This window comes from Polyodon spathula, chromosome 42 (genome assembly GCF_017654505.1).
Source record: "Polyodon spathula isolate WHYD16114869_AA chromosome 42, ASM1765450v1, whole genome shotgun sequence".
NCBI classification, from domain to species: domain Eukaryota; kingdom Metazoa; phylum Chordata; class Actinopteri; order Acipenseriformes; family Polyodontidae; genus Polyodon; species Polyodon spathula.
This window is the reverse complement of record NC_054575.1, coordinates 2,280,783-2,300,796: the sequence shown is the minus strand read 5'-3', so window position 1 is coordinate 2,300,796 and position 20,014 is coordinate 2,280,783. Positions and strand designations below refer to the sequence as shown.

Sequence of the window (20,014 nt, the reverse complement as noted above, 5' to 3'; positions counted from 1 at the left end):
GTTTCGGGTCTATTTGATCCGACTCTGGTTTCCAATTGGCTTAAATGCTGATTTTTCTTTTCATTTTCTGTATGATATTTTATGGCTTTTCCTAAGTTGTGGGTCTCGAACTTGTACACAGAAAACAGAACCTTTTGAGATGGGTTTTTCTTTTGTGTGTGTGTGAGTGTGTGTGTGTGTGTGTGTGTGTGTGTGTGTGTGTGTGTGAGTGTGTGTGTGTGTGTGTGTGTGTGTGTGTGTGTGTGTGTGTGTGTGTGTGTGTGTGTGTGTGTGTGTGTGTGTGAGTGTGTGTGTGTGTGTGTGTGTGTGTGTGTGTGTGTGTGTGTGTGTGTGTGTGTGTGTGTGTGTGTGTGTGTGTGTGTGTGTGTGTGTGTGTGTGTGTGTGTGTGTGTGTGTGTGTGTGTGTGTGTGTGTGTGTGAGTGTGTGTGTGTGTGTGTGTGTGTGTGTGTGAGTGTGAGTGGTGTGTGTGTGTGTGTGTGTGTGTGTGTGTGTGAGTGTGTGTGTGTGTGTGTGTGTGTGTGTGTGTGTGTGTGTGTGTGAGTGTGTGTGTGTGTGTGTGTGTGTGTGTGTGTGTGTGTGAGTGTGTGTGTGTGTGTGTGTGTGTGTGTGAGTGTGAGTGTGTGTGTGTGTGTGTGTGTGTGCAAATAAGATATTTCTGTTCACTGTGACCCCTGGCGTTTATCTATGTAGATCTATGTGCAGGAATACAACAGACTTCTTCAATTTGTTATTATTATTATTATTATTATTTATTATTATTATTCATATACACGTATAATAAAGACCTTTACTGACGAGACGATAACGACTGCACCTGTCTGGACATCTTTATAAACAAACAAACAAACAATATATATCTGCAAGGCAGAGTCAAAGAGGTTTGATCGCAGCTCCTGGACTGAAAGAGCAGAACAGAGTCAAACTTTTGCAAATAAAAACAGTTAATTAATTTAAGGCTGGTTTGAAATTGCATCGGGGCAATATGACCCCCCCCCCGCGTTGCTGGGAAACGTGTTTCCGAGGGGAAGACAGATCCTGCTGCACAGACTGGGAAACTCGCATTGAATAAACGAGAAAGCGAGAAGATTTTAGCAAAGCGCTTTAACGCCGTTTATTTCACATCAGTTCAGTAGAAAATAAGTGGAAAATGCTGATTAAAGTCAAGGTGAGCATGTTATTATTGGTAAATTATATACCTGTATGTATTATATCTGTGACGCGGGCCCGACACGCCGCTGGTTTCAGTGCAGTGTCGGTATTTTACGCGGGTTTATTCCTGTTAAAAACTGTTTTTTCATAATTAATAACGCTTTAAAACGCCGCCTGCGATGTTGATTTCTTTATTTGTTTTGTAATGTTTGTGCCTCGTCACTGTGCTGGCGCCGTGAAAATCACAATGAGACAACTGGGGGGGGAAACAAAGTAATTAACATTAACATCGAGTCCCAAATCAAATCGAGACCGGTTTGTTTGTTTGTTTGTTTGTTTATTCATTTATTTACATTTTCCATTATTTTTTTCATACAAAGAGTGGAAGAGAAGGAAACACCCCGAAAAAGGCTTGTAATTGAAGACACTGAGAAAGACTTGAAGTGGAAACGACCGTTATTGAATTGAAGTCTCTGAAGCAGACAGACAGACAGAGAGACAGACAGACAGACAGACAGAGAGACGGGCGGGGCGGGGCTCCGCTCTGTATTTGCACGGCGGGGCGGGGCTCCGCTCTGTATTTGCACGGCGGGGCGGGGCTCCGCTCTGTATTTGCACGGCGGGGCGGGGCTCCGCTCTGTATTTGCACGGCGGGGCGGGGCTCTGTATTTGCACGGCGGGGCGGGGCTCCGCTCTGTATTTGCACGGCGGGGCGGGGCTCCGCTCTGTATTTGCACGGAGGGGCGGGGCTCTGTATTTGCACGGCGGGGCGGGGCTCCATCTGCACGGTGGGGCGGGGCTCTGTATTTTCACGGCGGGGCGGGGCTCCGCTCTGTATTTGCACGGTGCCGCGGGGCTAGTCTGTATTTGCACAGGACGGGGCGGGGCTCTGTATTTGCACGGTACCACACTGTGGGCTATACGCTGGGCTGTACATTTACATATATGGCCAAAAGTTTTGCATCACCCAGTAGAACTATTAGAATGCAGACATCATTAAAAAAACCAAAAAAAACAAACAAAACAAAACAAAAAACTACATGGAGGTCATTTTGATATTTTCTTTAAGAATCTGAGAAACTACAGCATGGCTTCTCAAAAGTCTACCAGAAACTGCAAGAGCAGGACAGTATTTCATCTTAGATTTGGAAAACGTCACTTTTTGGGTTTTTTTTTCCTTCAATTTTTGTAAAACTGCAACGTGATCTGTCATTTCAGTGTGTCAGCGTAACCTCAAAGTGTGGGGTGAGCCTCCCTCTGATCGTCTTGAGAGTGCGTTTCATTCTCTTGCGCTGTTTGTGTGTCGGGAGGGTCTGTCATCATTTATATAAAACTGAGGCACAGAGAGGGGCGAGGAAATGTTTTTTTGTTCTGTGTTTATCAAACCTGGTTCAGTTATCAGTGTAATTTTGTTGTTTTCAGACAGTAAACACTAGCTGTAAGCAGCGTGGTCATTTACCTGCTTCTCTCTCAAGCTGTGCTGTCTGAGTTCACGAGTCTCAGTGCTGTCTTTATAAATCTATATATCCTCTCTGTGTTTTGTTGCAGTTCATCGTTTTCATATATATATATATTTTTTTTTTTTTACAGACCTTTTTTTACTAAAGAACCTCTGAACTTTTATATAACTTGTTTGTTGTCTATTTCTCAAGTAGGTTTCATAGTTAATATATATATGAGGTTTTTTTTTTTTTTACAGACCTTGACTGGAAAGGAGATTGAAATCGATATTGAACCAACAGATAAGGTAAATAGGTTTCATAATAGTACTGTCCAGTAATTGTGCAGCCCTTGGTCAACGCTCCTTTTAAAGGGAGGGGCCGGTGATCCTGTTAATAAAGCTAATAAGAGGTGAGAGAATGGATTTTAAAGATGGTCAGCGCTCCTTTAAAGGGAGGGGCTGGTGATCATGTTAATAAAGCTGATAAGAGGTGAGAGAATGGATTTAAATACCTTGTTTGTTTGTTTCAGGTGGAGAGAATAAAGGAGAGAGTAGAGGAGAAGGAAGGGATCCCCCCACAGCAGCAGAGACTTATCTACAGTGGGAAGCAGATGTGAGTTCCTTTAGAGAGAGCAGGGCTGGTAATCAGACTCCTATTGCACAGCAGTGTCACCCAGTCCAGGTTTCACTACCAGCTTGATCAGCCCCCAGTGTGTCTAGCTAACAAGCTCAGGTGTGTCTGATTATTAAACTCCTAGTGAAAGCAGGACTGGATCACACTGCTGTGCAGCGGGAGTCTGATTATTAAACTCCTAGTGAAAGCAGGACTGGATCACACTGCTGTGCAGCGGGAGTCTGATTATTAAACTCCTAGTGAAAGCAGGACTGGATCACACTGCTGTGCAGCGGGAGTCTGATTATTAAACTCCTAGTGAAAGCAGGACTGGATCACACTGCTGTGCAGCGGGAGTCTGATTATTAAACTCCTAGTGAAAGCAGGACTGGATCACACCGCTGTGCAGCGGGAGTCTGATTATTAAACTCCTAGTGAAAGCAGGACTGGATCACACTGCTGTGCAGCGGGAGTCTGATTATTAAACTCCTAGTGAAAGCAGGACTGGATCACACTGCTGTGCAGCGGGAGTCTGATTATTAAACTCCTAGTGAAAGCAGGACTGGATCACACTGCTGTGCAGCGGGAGTCTGATTATTAAACTCCTAGTGAAAGCAGGACTGGATCACACTGCTGTGCAGCGGGAGTCTGATTATTAAACTCCTAGTGAAAGCAGGACTGGATCACACCGCTGTGCAGCTGGAGTCTGCAACTGGTTAAGCAACGGAGCTGTCCTTTCTCATCGCTGACACCCCGACAGCTTTCTACACTTAAAGCTTCAAAGTCTGCTTCAGAGCTCTGTTCGCAATGTCTGCTCTGGTGCTCCGACAGAGTCAGGATTGTCGTCCGCGTGTTCAAACAGGGGAGCACGGCGATAACGATCCGTGGTGTGGCACGGGAATGAAAAGCACTTCCTGCAGTGATTTTAGAGGAGAGCTCTCAAAGCCCAGAGCACTAGAGCAGACTTTGTGAGCAGGGCTTTTGAAACAGATTTGAAAGCTGCAAGTGTGGGTGTTCACAGTGTCAAGAGAAGTGACAGGTGTGTTATTTCAATTTATTATTATTATTTATCTAGGATAACTAAGTTATCACAGTACAGCGTATATCACATTACAGAAAATCATAAGAGCAAAATCAATTCAAGAAAGAGGAAAATAGTGTACCGTAAATTTATAAGTAAGCAAATTCGCCTCAGTGCTGTTAAACCTGATGTTAATCGTTGCACCACGCGTGGACGCAGGATTTGGACCCCCCCCTGGTCTGAGATTGTCTTTCTCTGTCCTCAGGAACGATGAGAAGACGGCTGCAGATTACAAAATTCAAGGCGGGTCAGTGTTGCATCTGGTCCTGGCCTTGAGAGGAGGGCTGGAGGGGCGATGAGCCAGTCCTCCACAATCCCAACATGCACCATACGAGGTCGGGGGGTGGGGGGTGGGGGGGCGTCGTCCAGACCCGACTGGGCTGCCTGCAGAATGTCTGTGATGCTGAACTGCAGTGTCTAGGTTAATCTTTATCTGCAGAGACAGACTTGTGTTCTTTTCTTGTTCAATCAGCTTTGAACTGTTCCGCCCCAGAGCAGAGCCGCATTGCCCATGAAATACTAAAACAAACGCCGGTGATTTTTGGCGACCGAAAGCTTGGCTTTAGCGGGCTTCCTCTCGAGCAAGGTTTGCCGCGCCCGGGGCGGTCTTTATTGAAATGCCCCTATCCGTGCCCCTTCTGAATTTTATATAGCGTCTCGTCGAGGGCAAACGTCCCACTTTATAAAAGCAAACCAAAAGAACTCCGAACTGCTCGCTAGGGAAAGGCTGAATCGGTCTAGAAGTGTCGGTTTTGCATTGGCGCCATCTAGTGTACAGCTAGCGTATTGCCAGCGATACAAACTTGATTCACAGTGGCAGACCACTAGATGGTGCTGTTGGCTGTTCTGTAAAGACACTGGCTGATGTAGCCTGTGTTGCGCGTGTCTATGGCAGCGCAGCTCCTGAACTCACAGTCAAAGCAACACAGACTGAGCAAAAACAATGTAATACAGCCCAGCCCAGCGCATTGCAGTTAAAGAACTACAGCTCCCAGCATCCCTCACCATTGCCACGGGTGCAGAGGCATGCTGGGAGCTGTAGTCCTAGCCAGGGCTGGACCGATTCACAATACAATGACTACGGCAGCGCAGCTAGAACTGAAGAGCAGCTCCTGGACTCGCAGTCAAAGCAGCGCAGACCGATGAATAAAATATAAAACACAGCGTTTGATTTATTGTTATAAGATTGAAGACACTGTGAAAAATCGAAGTGAATTCTTGATTTCTGTATGCTAGCGACTGCTTGCTGTAATTAAAGGGTGCCTGACGACTGTTCTATTTGATTGTGTTCCATGTTCCCATGTGTTGCTACAACTGTTTAAGTAAGGTGTGTGTTTTAATTTTTTTGCATTTTGAACACTTTTTAAAAATAAAAACTTTAAAATTGCATTCCACTGCCTCCAAGATGGCTTTCCATGTCAGAACTACATTTCCCATCGCCCTCTTGCTCGCGGGCAACTCCGTCTCGGTGGCATATGTGAGCAGGAGGATGATGGGAAATGTAGTTCTGAGAGGTCAATTAAACCACACACCTTTACTTAAACAGTTTTAGCAACACCTGGGAACATGTAACACAATCAACTGAGGTCCTTGTGTACCCTTTCAAGGTTGTGTGAGAGAGCGAGTGATTGATTGATTGGAAGAGTCTGTTTCTTCTCCAAAGTTTGGAAATTAAAAACATCCCTGTGTTTTTGTTATTTTTTGTTTAAAAATGTTTGCATTTCATGTTATCAAAAATAAACAGATTGGGGGGGGAAAAGAATGGATCCCTCTGTTATACAGAACATGGTTTTGTGTCAGTGTTATACAGTGTGGTCCCGCCAGCACTGCCCTGTGTACAGCGCAGCACAGCCAGGCTCTGCCCAGCACACAGCGGGCAATGCCAGCGCACTAGATTACATCTTTATATAGACACCACTGTGCTGGGAAGCTGCTGTAGTTCACTCCAGGGTTTCATATCAGTGTTATACAGTGTGGTCCTGCTAGCATTGCCCTGTGTAGAGCAGCACAGCCAGGCTCTGCCCAGCACACAGCGGGCAATGCCAGCGCCCATTTATACCAGCCTCTGTAGTTCTGTCCAGGGTTTTGCAGTGTTATACAGTGTGGTCCTGCTAGCTATACTTGTGCTACACATTGTAGTGTAATAGCCTCGCCCCATTGCAGCTGCCGCTGTCTGCCTGCCACTGTCTGTCTGCATTGAAGATCATTGAGGGTATAGTCAACACACTGTGGTCCCATTCTACCAGCCTCGCCCCATTGCAGCTGCCCTATACTTGTGCTACCATTGCCCCTCAGTGTAATACAGACCCATTGCAGTGCCACTGTCTGTCTGCATTGCCATTGAAGATCATTGAGGGTATAGTGAGCACACTGTGGTCCCATTCTACCAGCCTCACCCCATTGCAGCTGCCCTATACTTGTGCTACCATTGTAGTGTAATACAGACCCATTGCAGTGCCGCTGTCTGTCTGCATTGCCATTGAAGATCATTGAGGGTATAGTGAGCACACTGTGGTCCCATTCTACCAGCCTCGCCCCATTGCAGCTGCCCTATACTTGTGCTACCATTGCAGTGTAATACAGAGCCATTGCAGTGCCGCTGTCTGTCTGCATTGCCATTGAAGATCATTGAGGGTATAGTGAGCACACTGTGGTCCCATTCTACCAGCCTCACCCCATTGCAGCTGCCCTATACTTGTGCTACCATTGTAGTGTAATACAGACCCATTGCAGTGCCGCTGTCTGTCTGCATTGCCATTGAAGATCATTGAGGGTATAGTGAGCACACTGTGGTCCCATTCTACCAGCCTCGCCCCATTGCAGCTGCCCTATACTTGTGATGCCATTGCCCCTCAGTGTAACACAGACCCATTGCAGTGCCACTGTCTGTCTGCATTGCCATTGAAGATCATTGAGGGGACAGCCCATAACACTGTCTGTGGTGCCATGGTAGTCACTCACACTGTGGTCCCATTCACCATGGTCCCTTCTATACGGTGCACATGTAGCAGTGTACCCAGATGGTAACAGCTGCCCTAGTGCCACTGCCATTGCAGTGCCACTGGCTGTCTGCATTGCCATTGAAGATCTTGAGGGTATAGTGAGCACACTGGGGTCCCATTCTACCAGCCTCACCCCATTGCAGCTGCCTTGTGCACGATGCGACATTGAGGTTATGTGCACATCAGTGGTCTGGTACATAACAACCATGCAGTGCACGTCTGTCTGCCTTGCCATTGAAGATCATTTAGGGTATAGTGCCATTGCAGCATTCTACCAGCCCTATGCAGCTGCTTGTGCTACCATTGCCCCTCACCCCATTGCAGCTGCCCTATACTTGTGCTACCATTGCCCCTCAGTCCCATAATACAGGGGTAAGCGGAACAGTCAAGAAACTACTAGGAGAAACAAGAAAGTCAAGCAGACAAACGAAAAACGAATATTATATATATATATATATATATATATATATATTATATATATATATATATATATATATATAACGATATATATATATTTGTGCATATTTCGCGTGGGTTGAGGGTGGATTTTGTTGCTGTTAATTCTGCAATCGCTCATTTGCTTCGTTGATATTAAGTCCCGGCTGAACTGCGCCCTCTGCCGGTGTGGAAGCGCACAGCTCCAGTCTCTTGATGTAAATGGGGTTTCAATTCAATTCCAATTATTTACCTCAGGATTACTTACTTAAATAAACAAATGTCACCTTTTTTTTTTTTTTTTGTTTTTGTTTTTGTTTTTTTTGTTAATTTTTATTAGCGACTCGAATGTTTCAAACCCAATCGAAAAACTCGCTGCCTCCAGCATCCCACAATGCAACTCGGAATGAGGTTTCTGACACGCTGAAGCTTCAGCTGTTTAAATGCCTTGTTTGTTTGTTTGTTTGTTTGTTTGTTTGTTTGTTTATTCACTGTTAGTAATATACCGCTGCGCGCATCAATGGGGTGATTGCAGCCCTGTCTCGTGCTCTTCAATTGACCAATGGCAATGTCAGACACGGAGGCACGCTCGCGGGTTTAAGCCCGTATATCGACGAATGAGCGCTCGCCCCACGGGAGCTCTCGTCCAATCAGAAAGCGTGTCGCGGCGCCGGCGACGTGTACACGGCGCGCGCGTGCCTCGCTCTTTTGTGTACCGCGGAGCGTGTACACGCGCGAGCGAGAGAGCGAGGCGGCGGCGGGAAGTGTTTATATATCTATAAAACTCGCGGTATACCGAGCTTTATAAACGCAGATACACCGTTTTTAATCTTTTAAACTACAAAGCAAGCCGCTATTCACGTTCAGAAGTGCATCATTTACCTCAGAAATGGTAACATATCGGTAATATTCGGTCTTTAAATATACCCTCTGTTTTTTTTTTTTTTTTTTTTTTTTTTTTAATACTGTTTGCCAGGTAATGGTGTTTGTGTGGGAGGTGTGTTTGTGTGGGAGGTGTGTTTGTGTGTGAGGTGTGTTTGTGTGTGTGTGTGTGTGTGTGTGTTGTGGTGTGTGTGTGGTGTGTTGTGTGTTGTGTGTGTGTGGGGGTGTGATGCCAGGTGTGGAGGTGTGTGGGGTGTGTGTGTGTGGTGTTTTGTGTGGGAGGTGTGTTTGTTGTGTGGGGGTGTTGTGTGTGTTGTGGGTGGTGTGTGTGTGTGTGTGTGTGTGTGTGGGTGTGTGTGGTGTGTGTGTGTGGGAGGTGTGTTTGTGTGTTTGTGTGTGTGTGTGTGGGTGGTGTGTGTGTGTGTGTGTTGGTGTGTGTGGGTGGTGTGTGTGTGTGTGTGTGGGTGTGTGGTGTGTGTGTGTGGTGTGTGGGAGGTGTGTTTGTGTGTGTGGGTGTGTGTGTGGTGTGTGTGTTGTGTGTGTGTGTGTGTGGGTGTGTGTGTGTGTGTGTGTGTGTGTGGTGTGGTGTGTGTGTGGGTGTGTGTGGGGGTGGTGTGTGTGGGGGGTGTGTGTGTGTGGGTGGGTGTGTGTGTGTGTGTGTGTGTGTGTTGTGTGTGGGGGGTGTTTGTGTGGAGGTGTGGTCGTGTGGTGTGTGTGTGGGGGGGGTGTGTGGGGGTGTGTGTGGTGGGTGTGTGTGTGGGTGTGTGTTTGTGTGTGGGGGGGTGTGTGTGAGTGTGTGTGTGTGTGTGGGGTGTTGTGTTTGTGGTTTGTGTGGGAGGTGTGTGTTTGTGGTGTGGTGTGTGGGAGTGTGTGTTGTGAACCCAGGGTGTGTTGGTTGTGTTTCCCCACCACACAACACACACACACACAACACCCCCTCCACACAAACACACCCTCCACCACACCACCCAACCCTGGGTGTGTGGGAGGTGTGGTTTGTGTGTGGAGGTGTGGGAGGTGTGTGGGTGGTCCACAGGTGTGTTTGGGTGTGTGTTGGGAGTGTGTTTGTGTGTGTGGGTGTGGTTTTTGTGTGTGTGGGTGTGTGTGTGTGTGTGTGTGGTGTGTGTGTGTGTGTGTGTGTGGGTGTGTGTGGTGTGTGTGTGTGTGTGTGTGTGGTGTGTGTGGGTGTGGGTGTGTGTGTTTGTGTGTGTGGTGTGTGTGTGTGTGTGTGTGTGTGTGTGTGTGTGTGTGTGTGTTGTGTGTGGGAGGTGTGTTTGTGTGTGTGGTGTGTGGGAGGTGTGTTTGTGTGTGTGTGGTGTGTGTGGTGTGTGTTTGTGTGTGGGGTGTGTGTGAGGTGTGTGTTGTGTGTGTGGGGGTGTGTTTGGTGTGGTGTGTGTGGGTGTGTGTGTGTGTGTGTGTGTGTTTGTGTGTGTGTGTGTGTGGGTGTTTGTGTTTGGGTTTGTGTGTGTGTTTGTGTGTGTGTGTGTGGGGGGTGTGTGTGTGTGTGTGGTGTTGTGTGTGTGTGTGTGTGTGGGTGGTGTCCTTTTTGTGTGGGGGGGTGTGGGTGTTTTTGGTGTTTGTCTTATGTGTGTTGGGTGTGGGGGGAGCTTGGGTTGTGTGTGGGTTTGGTGTGTGGTGGGGGGATGTTGTGTGTTTTTGCCTCTGAAGTATAATTATGGTATTATTAATTTTAATCTGCGGTAAAATATCAGCAGGGTCCCCCCCCCCCCCCCCCCCCCCCCCCCCTCCTCCTCCTCCTTCGTGTTATTGAACATTTGTTTATTTTTTTTAAACTGTTTCTTTTACTGCATTTATATTAGCAGCTATTGTTAGTCAATTACAAATAAAAACATCTAAAAAGTAAAATAACTCGATTTTCCGCAGATATAATCTGATATTATGATACTATAACGATTTTGTTTCACCCGCAATTTAATTTGTTATGATGTTTTATGGAGGTTTTAACAATGATGATGATGGTGTATGAGTGTGTATGTGTGTATATATATAAATTACTGTTTTACCTCAGAAATGCTAATATTGCATCAGTGTTTGGTAGGTTTGCAAGCATAGAATTGGTAAAGCACAGGTGCATTGTAAAGCACAGAGAGGTCTGGTATAGCACAGGGAAGCATTGTAAAGCACAGAGTGTACCAAGCATTGTAAAGAACAGAGAGTCTGGTAAAGCATAGGAAGCTTGGTAAAGCACAGGGAAGCATTGTAAAGCACAGAGAGGTCTGGTAAAGCATAGGGAAGCATTGTAAAGCACAGAGAGGTCTGGTAAAGCACAGGGAAGCATTGTAAAGCACAGAGAGGTGGCATCTTTCCACAGGGAAACATTGTAAAACACAAAGCACAGGGAAGCATTGTAAAGCACAGAGAGGTCTGGTAAAGCATAGGGAAGCATTGTAAAGCACAGAGAGGTCTGGTAAAGCATAGGGAAGCATTGTAAAGCACAGAGAGGTCTGGTAAAGCATAGGGAAGCATTGTAAAGCACAGAGAGGTCTGGTAAAGCATAGGGAAGCATTGTAAAGCACAGAGAGGTCTGGTAAAGCACAGGGAAGCATTGTAAAGCACAGAGAGGTCTGGTAAAGCACAGGGAAGCATTGTAAAGCACATGCAGAGGTCTCGTAAAGCACAGAGGGTAAAGGCTGTCTGTTGCAAGGTTACTTGTAACATTCGAAAATCCGTTTCCATGAACGAACGGAGCAAATATCTGGCAAACGTTATAAAATTTTAACAGAGGGTTAGCTGAAATTAATCATTAATTATGCCTATCAATGCATATGTACTCCTAGTATATTTGGGTCATAGCATTGAGTTGGGTGTGGTTGTATAATATATAAAAATATGCAGATTGAAGCTCAGGGGGGCTGTCTGAATCGTGTTTGGTGTTGCTGTATAATATATAAAACTATGCAGATTGAAGCTCAGGGGGGCTGTCTGAATCGTGTTTGGTGTTGCTGTATAATATATAAAACTATGCAGATTGAAGCTCAGGGGGGCTGTCTGAATCGTGTTTGGACACTGCTGTATAATATATAAAACTATGCAGATTGAAGCTCAGGGGGGCTGTCTGAATCGTGTTTGGTGTTGCTGTATAATATATAAAACTATGCAGATTGAAGCTCAGGGGGGGCTGTCTGAATCTTCTCCCTTATTTTTTACAGAATTGAGAAGTTTAACAAGTTGCCATGACGTCCTCCTAGCGACCAATGTCTTTCAGCGCCACCATTCTGTTTACCCCGCCCCCTGCCAATGGGGGCGTGGCCACAGCAGCCAGTAGCAGTGGGAGTGTCACCGCCTTGGAGACGGAACGCACGGCAACAGCCATGCCCATTACAGTGAGTGGCCGTGGCCTGGCACTGTCCAGCACAGAGGAACTTCTTCATCTCATATATCAAAAGGTAAGACTGACCAAGACTTCGTTACAATCCATCAAATCACTCAAACTCAAAATCCATTCTCTCACCTCTTATTAGCTTTATTAACAGGATCACCGGCCCCTCCCTTTAAAGGAGCGCTGACCATCTTTAAAATCCATTCTCTCACCTCTTATTAGCTTTATTAACAGGATCACCGGCCCCTCCCTTTAAAGGAGCGCTGACCATCTTTAAAATCCATTCTCTCACCTCTTATTAGCTTTATTAACATGATCACAGGCCCCTCCCTTTAAAGGAGCGCTGACCATCTTTAAAATCTATTCTCTTACCTCCACGTGGTGCTACAACTGTTTAAATAACACACCAGTCATTTCTCTTTTTCATTGTTTCATCCTGACGGTTTTCTGCACTTACAGCTTTCAGGTCTGTTTCGAAGCGGTGTTAACAGTGTCTGCTCTAGTGCTTTGGGGTTTGAGAGTGCGCCTCTAAAATCGCTGCTGCTTCTGCAGAGTCACTTCCAGTAGGACCTCTTTTATTTTGCGTCTTGTCCGAAGGACGGAGCGCAAGGAGGTGAAGTGACTCGCTCAGGGTAACACACACATGCTTACACACAGCGAGTCAGTGACTGAGCCGGGATTTGAACCTCTTGGTATTTCCCCCACCGTGTGTCAGTGTGATCCTGGTAGTTATTAAATAAGCTGGCTCTGATGATTCTGTTGCTCTGCAGGTGGACCAGGCCTGCTCCAGTGCGGACAGCGCTCTTGCCCTGGCCCGGCAGAACCACCAGATCCTGTCAGAACTGAGAGGGAGCGTGGCCGCCCTGAGCAGAGGACAGGGGTCACCCGACAACACGCTGCTGGCCGGCACAGCCGAGCAAGGGGAGGAGGAGGAGCTGAGGCTGAAACAGGAAGTGAGGTCTCCGCCGCCAGATAGGAGGATGCCGTCTCCGAGGAGAAGTGGGCAGGGCTTTCCTGGAAGGGGCAGGGCAGCCGGGTCCACTGAGCAGCAAGCAGGCAGCGTGGGTGTGAGTTTGCGTGTGTGTCTGTGCGTTTCTGTGTGTCTGTCTGTCTGTGTGTGTGTCTCTGTCTGTGTTTGTGTGTGTCTCTGTCTGGTTAATTTTGTAACCTTTTTAAATGTTTAGGGTGAAACACTTTCTATAGCAGCCGCTATCGGGGGCCTCCCACCACTCTTTATAATGCGGGCGTCTAGTTTTGGGTTTTTCGATCGCGTGATTTTCTCTAAGCTGCTGCTTGACCTCGCTGATTTAGAGAGAGCAAAGGGTAGATCTCAAGTATAGTTCGGTGAATTCGTAAGCCGGCCAGCGTTTGCATGCGTTCCGCAGCCTGGAGGGCGCTGCTTTCAGAAGTTCATACTATATATATATGGATGGATAGATAGATAGATGGATGAAGGGTATATTTGCATCCATTAAATGAAAGGCATGATAGCAGAGTGGTGACGTCACAAATTGATAATGTACTTTTGACCCATTCGTCTCCTCGAGACCGCCGCTTTCAGTTCAAACGCAAAATGTCTCGTTTTCAATCGCTCGACAAACTCCTACCCACACAGCTCAGAAATGTTCATTAATGGTCATCGAAAAAATGATGTCAAACTGGTGTGTTTGTATCTCGGAGAAACCGGAGAGGGACGGGGAATTATAAAGCTGAAGCGCTAACGGATAACGAGACAGAGCGTCTGCACAGCCCTGAAATTTATACCCAAGATGGAATTATTTCCTGTAACTTGCTGCAGCCCATATATGTATATACACACACACACACACACACACGCACAGTTGTAGTCCAGAGTATACATATCCCAATGGAAATGGGTAATTTCTAGAAAATGTCTAGGCCTTTTAAACCTGTTTTACTCTGAAAAAATATTTTAAACAGCGATTGTGAAAACTAATTGGACCCGACGCGCCTGACGAGCGCTGAATAAATGGACCGCTAAGGGTTAAACATTGGGAAATTTTGTCGATACGGTTATGGCATGATTAGTGATTTGTGACCATTCTTCAACGGAAAATTGTTCCAGTTGATTCAAATTCAGAGGACTTCTCTTCTTACACGTAATTATATACGTGTGTGTATGTGTGTATATATATTTATATATTGTTTTTATTTCATCAGCAGATGGCCACAGAAGAATTTCAGTTGGACAGGTTACTAATTGCCCCCTCGCAGTGCTCAGTGTACCCTGAAGCCCCCCCCCAGACCTCCCACGCCAGCCCCCAGGTCACCTTCCAGCACTGCGGGCTGTCCAGCCACCCCAACGCCATCCTGCACTCCAACAAAACCAGCTCTCAGACCAGCGTACACAACCACGCCCTGCTCGTCAGCAATGGAGGGGCGGTTCAGAGTCCGAATCTCAACGGGACGGCCGGTAAAATCACTCTGCCCAGCATGGACCGCTCCCTGCTAATAGGCACCTCTGTGCCGAAAGTAAACCCCAACTCGAACCTCCTTGTCCACGCAAACCGGAGCGCCGGGCAGGGTCCGCATGCCAGCCACCGCGTGATGAAAACCGGCCTCAGAAACGTTGGCCTTTCTGCAGAGGCCCAGTTCAGGGGCAGGCCAGGGGGGGCTCTGGGGGGTCTGGAAGAAGTCCCCAAAAATCCCCCCCACCCCTCGTACGTCCTGGACGGAAGGTGGCGTCTCGTAGGACGCGGGGCGAGCCCTCAGTCTGGCCACACCAACGCTGCCGGCGCTGTAGGGTCCACGGGCTCCGCCAGGAAGAGTCCCAGTTGTTCTGCTGTACTGGGAGGCACTGGGACCCCCTCTGCTGCGTCGGTGGTTGGGAGGGGGGCAGCCCAGCGGCCGGTGCCCGGACTGGGAGGACTGGGAGCCAGCCAACACTCCGCTGGGAGGAAGAGAAGGAAACGAGATGTGGTGCTTTCTGTGAGTCTCAACTGTAATCTCTCTGCAAACTCTAATTTCTTTGTAATCTGTGTAATCTGTAATCTCTGCAATATCTAATCTCTCTGTAGTCTCTGTAATCTCTCTGCAGTCTCCCTGCAATCTTTAATCTCTGTAATCTTTGATCTCTCTAATCACACTGTAATCGCTGCAATCTCTAATCTCTCTGTAATCTCTCTGCAATCTCTAATCTCAATGTAATCACTGTAATCTCTATAATCTGTGTAATCTCTGATCTCTGCATTCTATAATCTCTGTGATTAGATGGTCTTGCTTCTTTACAATCAGCTGCTCTCATTGAAAACACTGTCTATAGATTGTGTCAACTGCGCCAAAGTACAGTTGTCTGTCAGTCTGTCTGTTAATCTATCTAATGATCTATATGTTAACCTACCTGTCCGTCTGTCTGTCTTATATATATATCTGTTTGTCTCTGAATATTCAGTGTTTAGTATGTTTGACGTTGAGAAGCTAGGCAATAAATCGTTATGGGAACATACCCTGGGCAGTAAAGGGTTAATTACACAGCCCTGTTTCTCATTCCAGCTGAGCTCTGTGACTGAACTAGACCCTTAATTGAACTGATAGTTTGCTTAATTAGACCCTTTTAATTGTTTTCAGCTCTTGCACAGCTGCAGAGTTCAAGTTACTGCTGACTTTAAGCGCTAATTACAGTTAAAAAGGTCTAATTAAGCAATGATCAGGTCAGTGAAGGGTCTGGTTCAGTAATTGAGGGCTCGGTTGGAATGAAAACCAACAGCCACAGGGGGTCCCCAGGACAGAGTCTGAGAAGCGCTGGTCTCGGGGGGTATATAGGTATGTACTGCTACCATTGCATACGTATATAGAACAGCTAGTCCATTTGCGTGTATCTCTTTGTGTGTCTGTGTCTCTCTCTGTCTGTGTGTCGCTCTGTGTGTCTTTATCTCTCGTCTGTCTCTAACTGTCTCTGTGTCTCTTTCTCTGTGTCTCTGTGGTATTACCCAGTTCTCACCGTGCTTCTCTTGTCTCCTCCAGAAATGGGTGCACGACATTCACAACCACGACTCCAACACCAAGAGGTTCAACGGGTCAGAGAGGTCAGCCAGGGGTCACAGTGCACTGAGACCAGGGTTTCTGTATTCCCTGTGCCCACAATATCAAAATAAACTCTCCTCTCTCCTCTCCTCAACTCTCTCCTCCCTCTCTTCACTGTCTCCTCTCCTCATTCTCTCCAACTGTCTCTCTTCTCTCTGTCCTCTCTTCTCTCTCCTCTCCGCTCTTCTCAACTTTGTCTCTCCTGTCTACTCTCCTCATTGTCTCTCTCCTCTCTCCTCTCCTCACTTACTGTCTCATCTCTCTTTCTGTCCTCTCTCCAGCCTGCATTCCTCATGGAATATGTCAGTGGTGAAGTACCTGGTTGAGAAGCTCAGGGCTGCCCTTCACGGCAGCCCCCAGCGCTACAGTGACAAGGAGCTCAAAGGTAAGGGGTGATATTAATGAGTGTGTGACAGTCGTGTTTCTTGACAGGTGTGTGACAGTCGTGTTTCTTGACGGGTGCGTGTGTGTGTGTGTGTGACAGTCATTTTTCTTGACAGGTCCGTGTGTGGCATATTTCCTGACTAAGAGACGCGAGTATCGCAACGCTCTGAACCCGTACCAGAGCCTGAAGGAGCGCGAGGAGAAGAAACTGAGGAGCCGTCGATACAGGGTGAGAGAACACCCCTCCGTCTGTCCGTGTGTGTGTGTGTCAGCCTGTGAGTCTGTCTGTCTACTTGTCAGTACAAAACCCTGGTTCCCTGAAATAGAAAGAGGGACAGAGGAATAAATCCTATCCCAGCCAGAGTCTGATGCTTCAGCGTGTGATTCTCCTCGAAGCATGAAGCAACGCACAGAGCTTGGCACCGCCTCTTCGCTGTCACTTGATGTTGGTGTTCAATATTCTTCGCTTGTGTCTTCACTGATTCAGTGGAAGAATTGTATATATTTGAATTTAAATCATAATCTGAATTCAGTATTATTACTAAATACTTCATTCTCACAGAGTGATTTTCGCCAGTTTACAAACACTGTTGACATTTTTGTGACTGGTGTTATATGTAATTCAGTTTATCTGGCAGAGGGCGCAAGATACCAATAAAAGGTGTTGCAGAAACCTAGTGATACAGTATCACGCGATCAGGGGTTTTGCAGGCTCAGTAAATCCAGGGTTGAAGTTGCAGAACGTACCTCTGCGACTGTACTCGGAGGGGGTAACACTCTCGTTCCAAACCCAGGGTTTTGTGGCTCCACGACACTGAGCCGATAGAACCGTGTGAAAGTGTAGGGCGTGGCCCTCACCGCTGCATTGCAAACCTCTCTGGCTGAGGCTGGCTGAGCGGTGAAGTCAGAACCAGGAAAGGAACAACGCAGACAGGGTGGGTGGAATGAGGAAAGCGCTTGCTTGCGCCGGTTTATTGTGAAATCAAAAAGTCGTACAAAAACAGAAAACGCAGACCTGAACAAATCGAAACGGCGTATTGGCCAAAGCAAATAAACAGACGAGTGTACGAACACACAAACGAGCACCAGCATGCAATAGCAATTGCTATATTACGCTTTCTCCTCTCTCTCGCCTGTTCTCCACTCTCGAACACACAACCCATGAGTGGGTAAAAGAACTCTATTTTAAATCATCCTGTGCAGCAATATCTATCCACCAACATTAACAACATACAACACCCAAATACACATAGGGGAGGGGCACATTGCCACAGCAATACACAGTAGGGTGCAGTGCTGATGATGTAATGCCCAGTATACCCCTGGGTACGGTATAAGAACGGTGCAGAGCACGGTCCACGCCCGTCGCAGTAACATCGTTCACCAGGAACGCTGGTAGATCAGTGACCTGCAGTTGTTATGCAGGGATGCCCTCCTGTATCGCTTCTGGCTTCACCGCTGCTGAGACCAGAGCGGAAAGGAAACTGAGCAGTCAGACGCAGTCCGTTCGCACAGGAGCGAGATCGCAATGCCCACCTAGAACGCTTTTTAGCTAAGATCGAAAGCCGAGGAGAGCCCATTGCTGGAGCCCAACAGGCTTCACACTAACCCCTCTCTCCCCTCATCCTCTCTCCTCTCATTCTCTTTCCTCTGTCCCCTCTCCTCTCCTTGTCCTTCCTCCTATTTTCCCTGTCCTTCTCTATTAACCCTGTCCCTCCTGTCCCATTTTCCCTGTCCCTCTCATCTATTAACCCTGTCCCTCTCTCCTCTCAGCTCTTTGCCTATCGCTCCTCGATTGTCTCTCAGTTCCCTCTGTCCGACCAGAGGCTGTGGGAGGAGGAGGGCGTGACCGAGGAGCTGATGTCAGACGAGGAGGACAGCCAATCGGAGCCTGGCGTGTGGGTGGCCCGCTCCCCAAGGTTCCGCTCGCCCCGCCTCTCAGAACTCATCCTACGAATCAACAGCAGCTCCAAACCGGGCCTGAAGCAGCGACGCAAATACGGACCAGAATCGGACAGGCTGCCCTCCAGGGAGGGGCTGACAGGGAGGGGAGGGGATGAGGGGGAGGGGGAGAGCTACTCGGATAGGCTGCCCTCCAGGGAGGGGCTAACAGGGAGGGGAGGGGGCGAGGGGGAGAGCTTCTCCGACAGGCTGACCCTTACAGGGGGAGGCGACCAGGGTCCTGGGATAATCATTATAGGTGAAAACGGACAGTATTGTGAAAAGACTGAGGTGAAGAGAGAGGGAGAGGATTGAGAGGAGAGAAGGGAGGGATACTGTTAACCTTTCGCGGTCCTGTGCTGGACCAGGTCTGACATTACAATTTTCCCTTTCCAGTCCGATGTCTGGACCCTGTCCCACATCATCAAAAAGACGTCAAGCCCGGGTCTCTAGTCGTTTTTTTCCTCCGGAAAAAGCAGAGGAAACCTTTCAATGGCAGAGTGAGACGGATCTCATAGCCCTGTACGCTACAGAGAATAATAACACAGACAATAGAACAAAGGAGAGAGCTGGCTGCTTCTGCACCCAGCGCTCAGAACATCACAGACACCTGCAGAGCTTTGAGATGTTAACACTAATAAAATAATGACTGGGATCCCATATTGAGGAGTGTTTTGTGATAAAACGATTTTGATCAGGAAGGTTTATCAGTGCGGCACTCTATAAGAGGGATGCGAAAAATACAGCCAACAAGGGGTGGGGCTTGGCTGGAGATGCAGTACTGAGTGTCCTGTTGATACGCAGGGCCTTTTAAACCTGTTTTACTCTGAAAAAAATGTATTTCTAAACAGTGTGTGTGACGAGCTCTGAGTAAATGGACCGCTAAGGGTTAATAAAGCTAAGAGGGGGGGTGGATTCTTTTTTTTTTGAGGATTGAATTCTAGTACCTTCGCTGTGCCACACGAGGGCAGTAGAGACTAACCCATCCTTCTGTAACTAGCAAGCTGCTGTCTGTGTTGTTAATTTATGATGCTGAAGGTCTGTGTAATAAAGTGCCTTTTGAAATGATTCGTGGTCCAGGCGTGGTGTGTCTGAACGTCCTGGCGCATTTGTCATTCAGATGAGAATTATTTTTTTGCCTTCCTCCCTCCCCCCTTCTCTTTCTCTCTCTCCCAGCTCTACGCTGCCTTCTCACCCTCTCCTGTAACCCCTTCTCATCCTCAACTCCCTCTCCTCATCTATTAATTTTCTCTCAGTGTCTGCTGATCTTCTCTTCCTGCATTGATTTTCGTTCCTTTATGAATGGAAGCTTAATTAGTATCCCTTAATTAGAATCAGACTTTGACACAGCAGGTCTGACATGGTCTGCACCCTATTGACAGTGCTATGGCAGGTGAATCAGTCCCATGGTCTGCACCCTATTGACAGTGCTATGGCAGGTGAATCAGTCCCATGTTGTACACCCTATTGACAGTGCTATGGCAGGTGAATCAGTCCCATGCTGTGCTATTGACAGTGCTATGGCAGGTGAATCAGTCCCATGTTGTACACCCTATTGACAGTGCTATGGCAGGTGAATCAGTCCCATGGTCTACACCCTATTGACAGTGCTATGGCAGGTGAATCAGTCCCATGGTCTACACCCTATTGACAGTGCTATGGCAGGTGAATCAGTCCCATGGTGTACACCCTATTGACAGT

The 20,014-nt window shown here is 47.4% G+C and overlaps 2 protein-coding genes across 6 annotated transcripts; both read left to right on the top strand.

Annotated features, from left to right (window-relative positions):
• The first annotated feature begins 1,016 nt into the window (after positions 1–1,016).
• On the top strand, positions 1,017–4,609 carry nedd8l (NEDD8 ubiquitin like modifier, like). Its single transcript, XM_041236936.1, has 4 exons — positions 1,017–1,166; positions 2,850–2,897; positions 3,122–3,204; positions 4,491–4,609. Exons 1-4 carry the CDS (start codon positions 1,149–1,151, stop codon positions 4,582–4,584), a joined length of 243 nt encoding a protein of 80 aa, XP_041092870.1. The 5' UTR covers positions 1,017–1,148; the 3' UTR covers positions 4,585–4,609.
• Positions 4,610–8,442: 3,833 nt separating this feature from the next.
• Positions 8,443–18,752, top strand: LOC121305264 (uncharacterized protein C14orf93 homolog). 5 transcript variants are annotated; one of them, XM_041236833.1, is made up of 8 exons: positions 8,443–8,614; positions 11,775–12,011; positions 12,715–12,996; positions 14,129–14,893; positions 15,929–15,990; positions 16,270–16,373; positions 16,489–16,601; positions 18,146–18,752. In XM_041236833.1, the coding sequence occupies exons 2-8, from the start codon at positions 11,820–11,822 to the stop codon at positions 18,626–18,628; spliced, it is 2,001 nt and encodes a 666-aa protein (XP_041092767.1). In that variant the 5' UTR covers positions 8,443–8,614; positions 11,775–11,819; the 3' UTR covers positions 18,629–18,752. The 5 variants fall into 5 exon arrangements, with proteins under 5 accessions (XP_041092767.1, XP_041092766.1, XP_041092765.1 ...); XM_041236832.1 differs by having other exon boundaries at positions 14,126–14,893; XM_041236831.1 differs by having other exon boundaries at positions 12,715–13,011.
• The last annotated feature ends 1,262 nt before the right edge of the window (positions 18,753–20,014 follow it).

Coding starts and splice junctions, on each gene's coding strand:
- nedd8l (XM_041236936.1), top strand. Junction 2,898..3,121: donor ATATTGAACCAACAGATAAG/GTAAATAGGTTT, acceptor TGTTTGTTTCAG/GTGGAGAGAATAAAGGAGAG. Junction 3,205..4,490: donor ATCTACAGTGGGAAGCAGAT/GTGAGTTCCTTT, acceptor CTCTGTCCTCAG/GAACGATGAGAAGACGGCTG.
- LOC121305264 (XM_041236829.1), top strand. CDS start 11,820: ATGTCTTTCAGCGCCACCATTCTGTTTACCCCGCCCCCTGCCAATGGG. Junction 12,012..12,714: donor TTCATCTCATATATCAAAAG/GTAAGACTGACC, acceptor GTTGCTCTGCAG/GTGGACCAGGCCTGCTCCAG. Junction 14,894..15,928: donor AACGAGATGTGGTGCTTTCT/GTGAGTCTCAAC, acceptor TGTCTCCTCCAG/AAATGGGTGCACGACATTCA.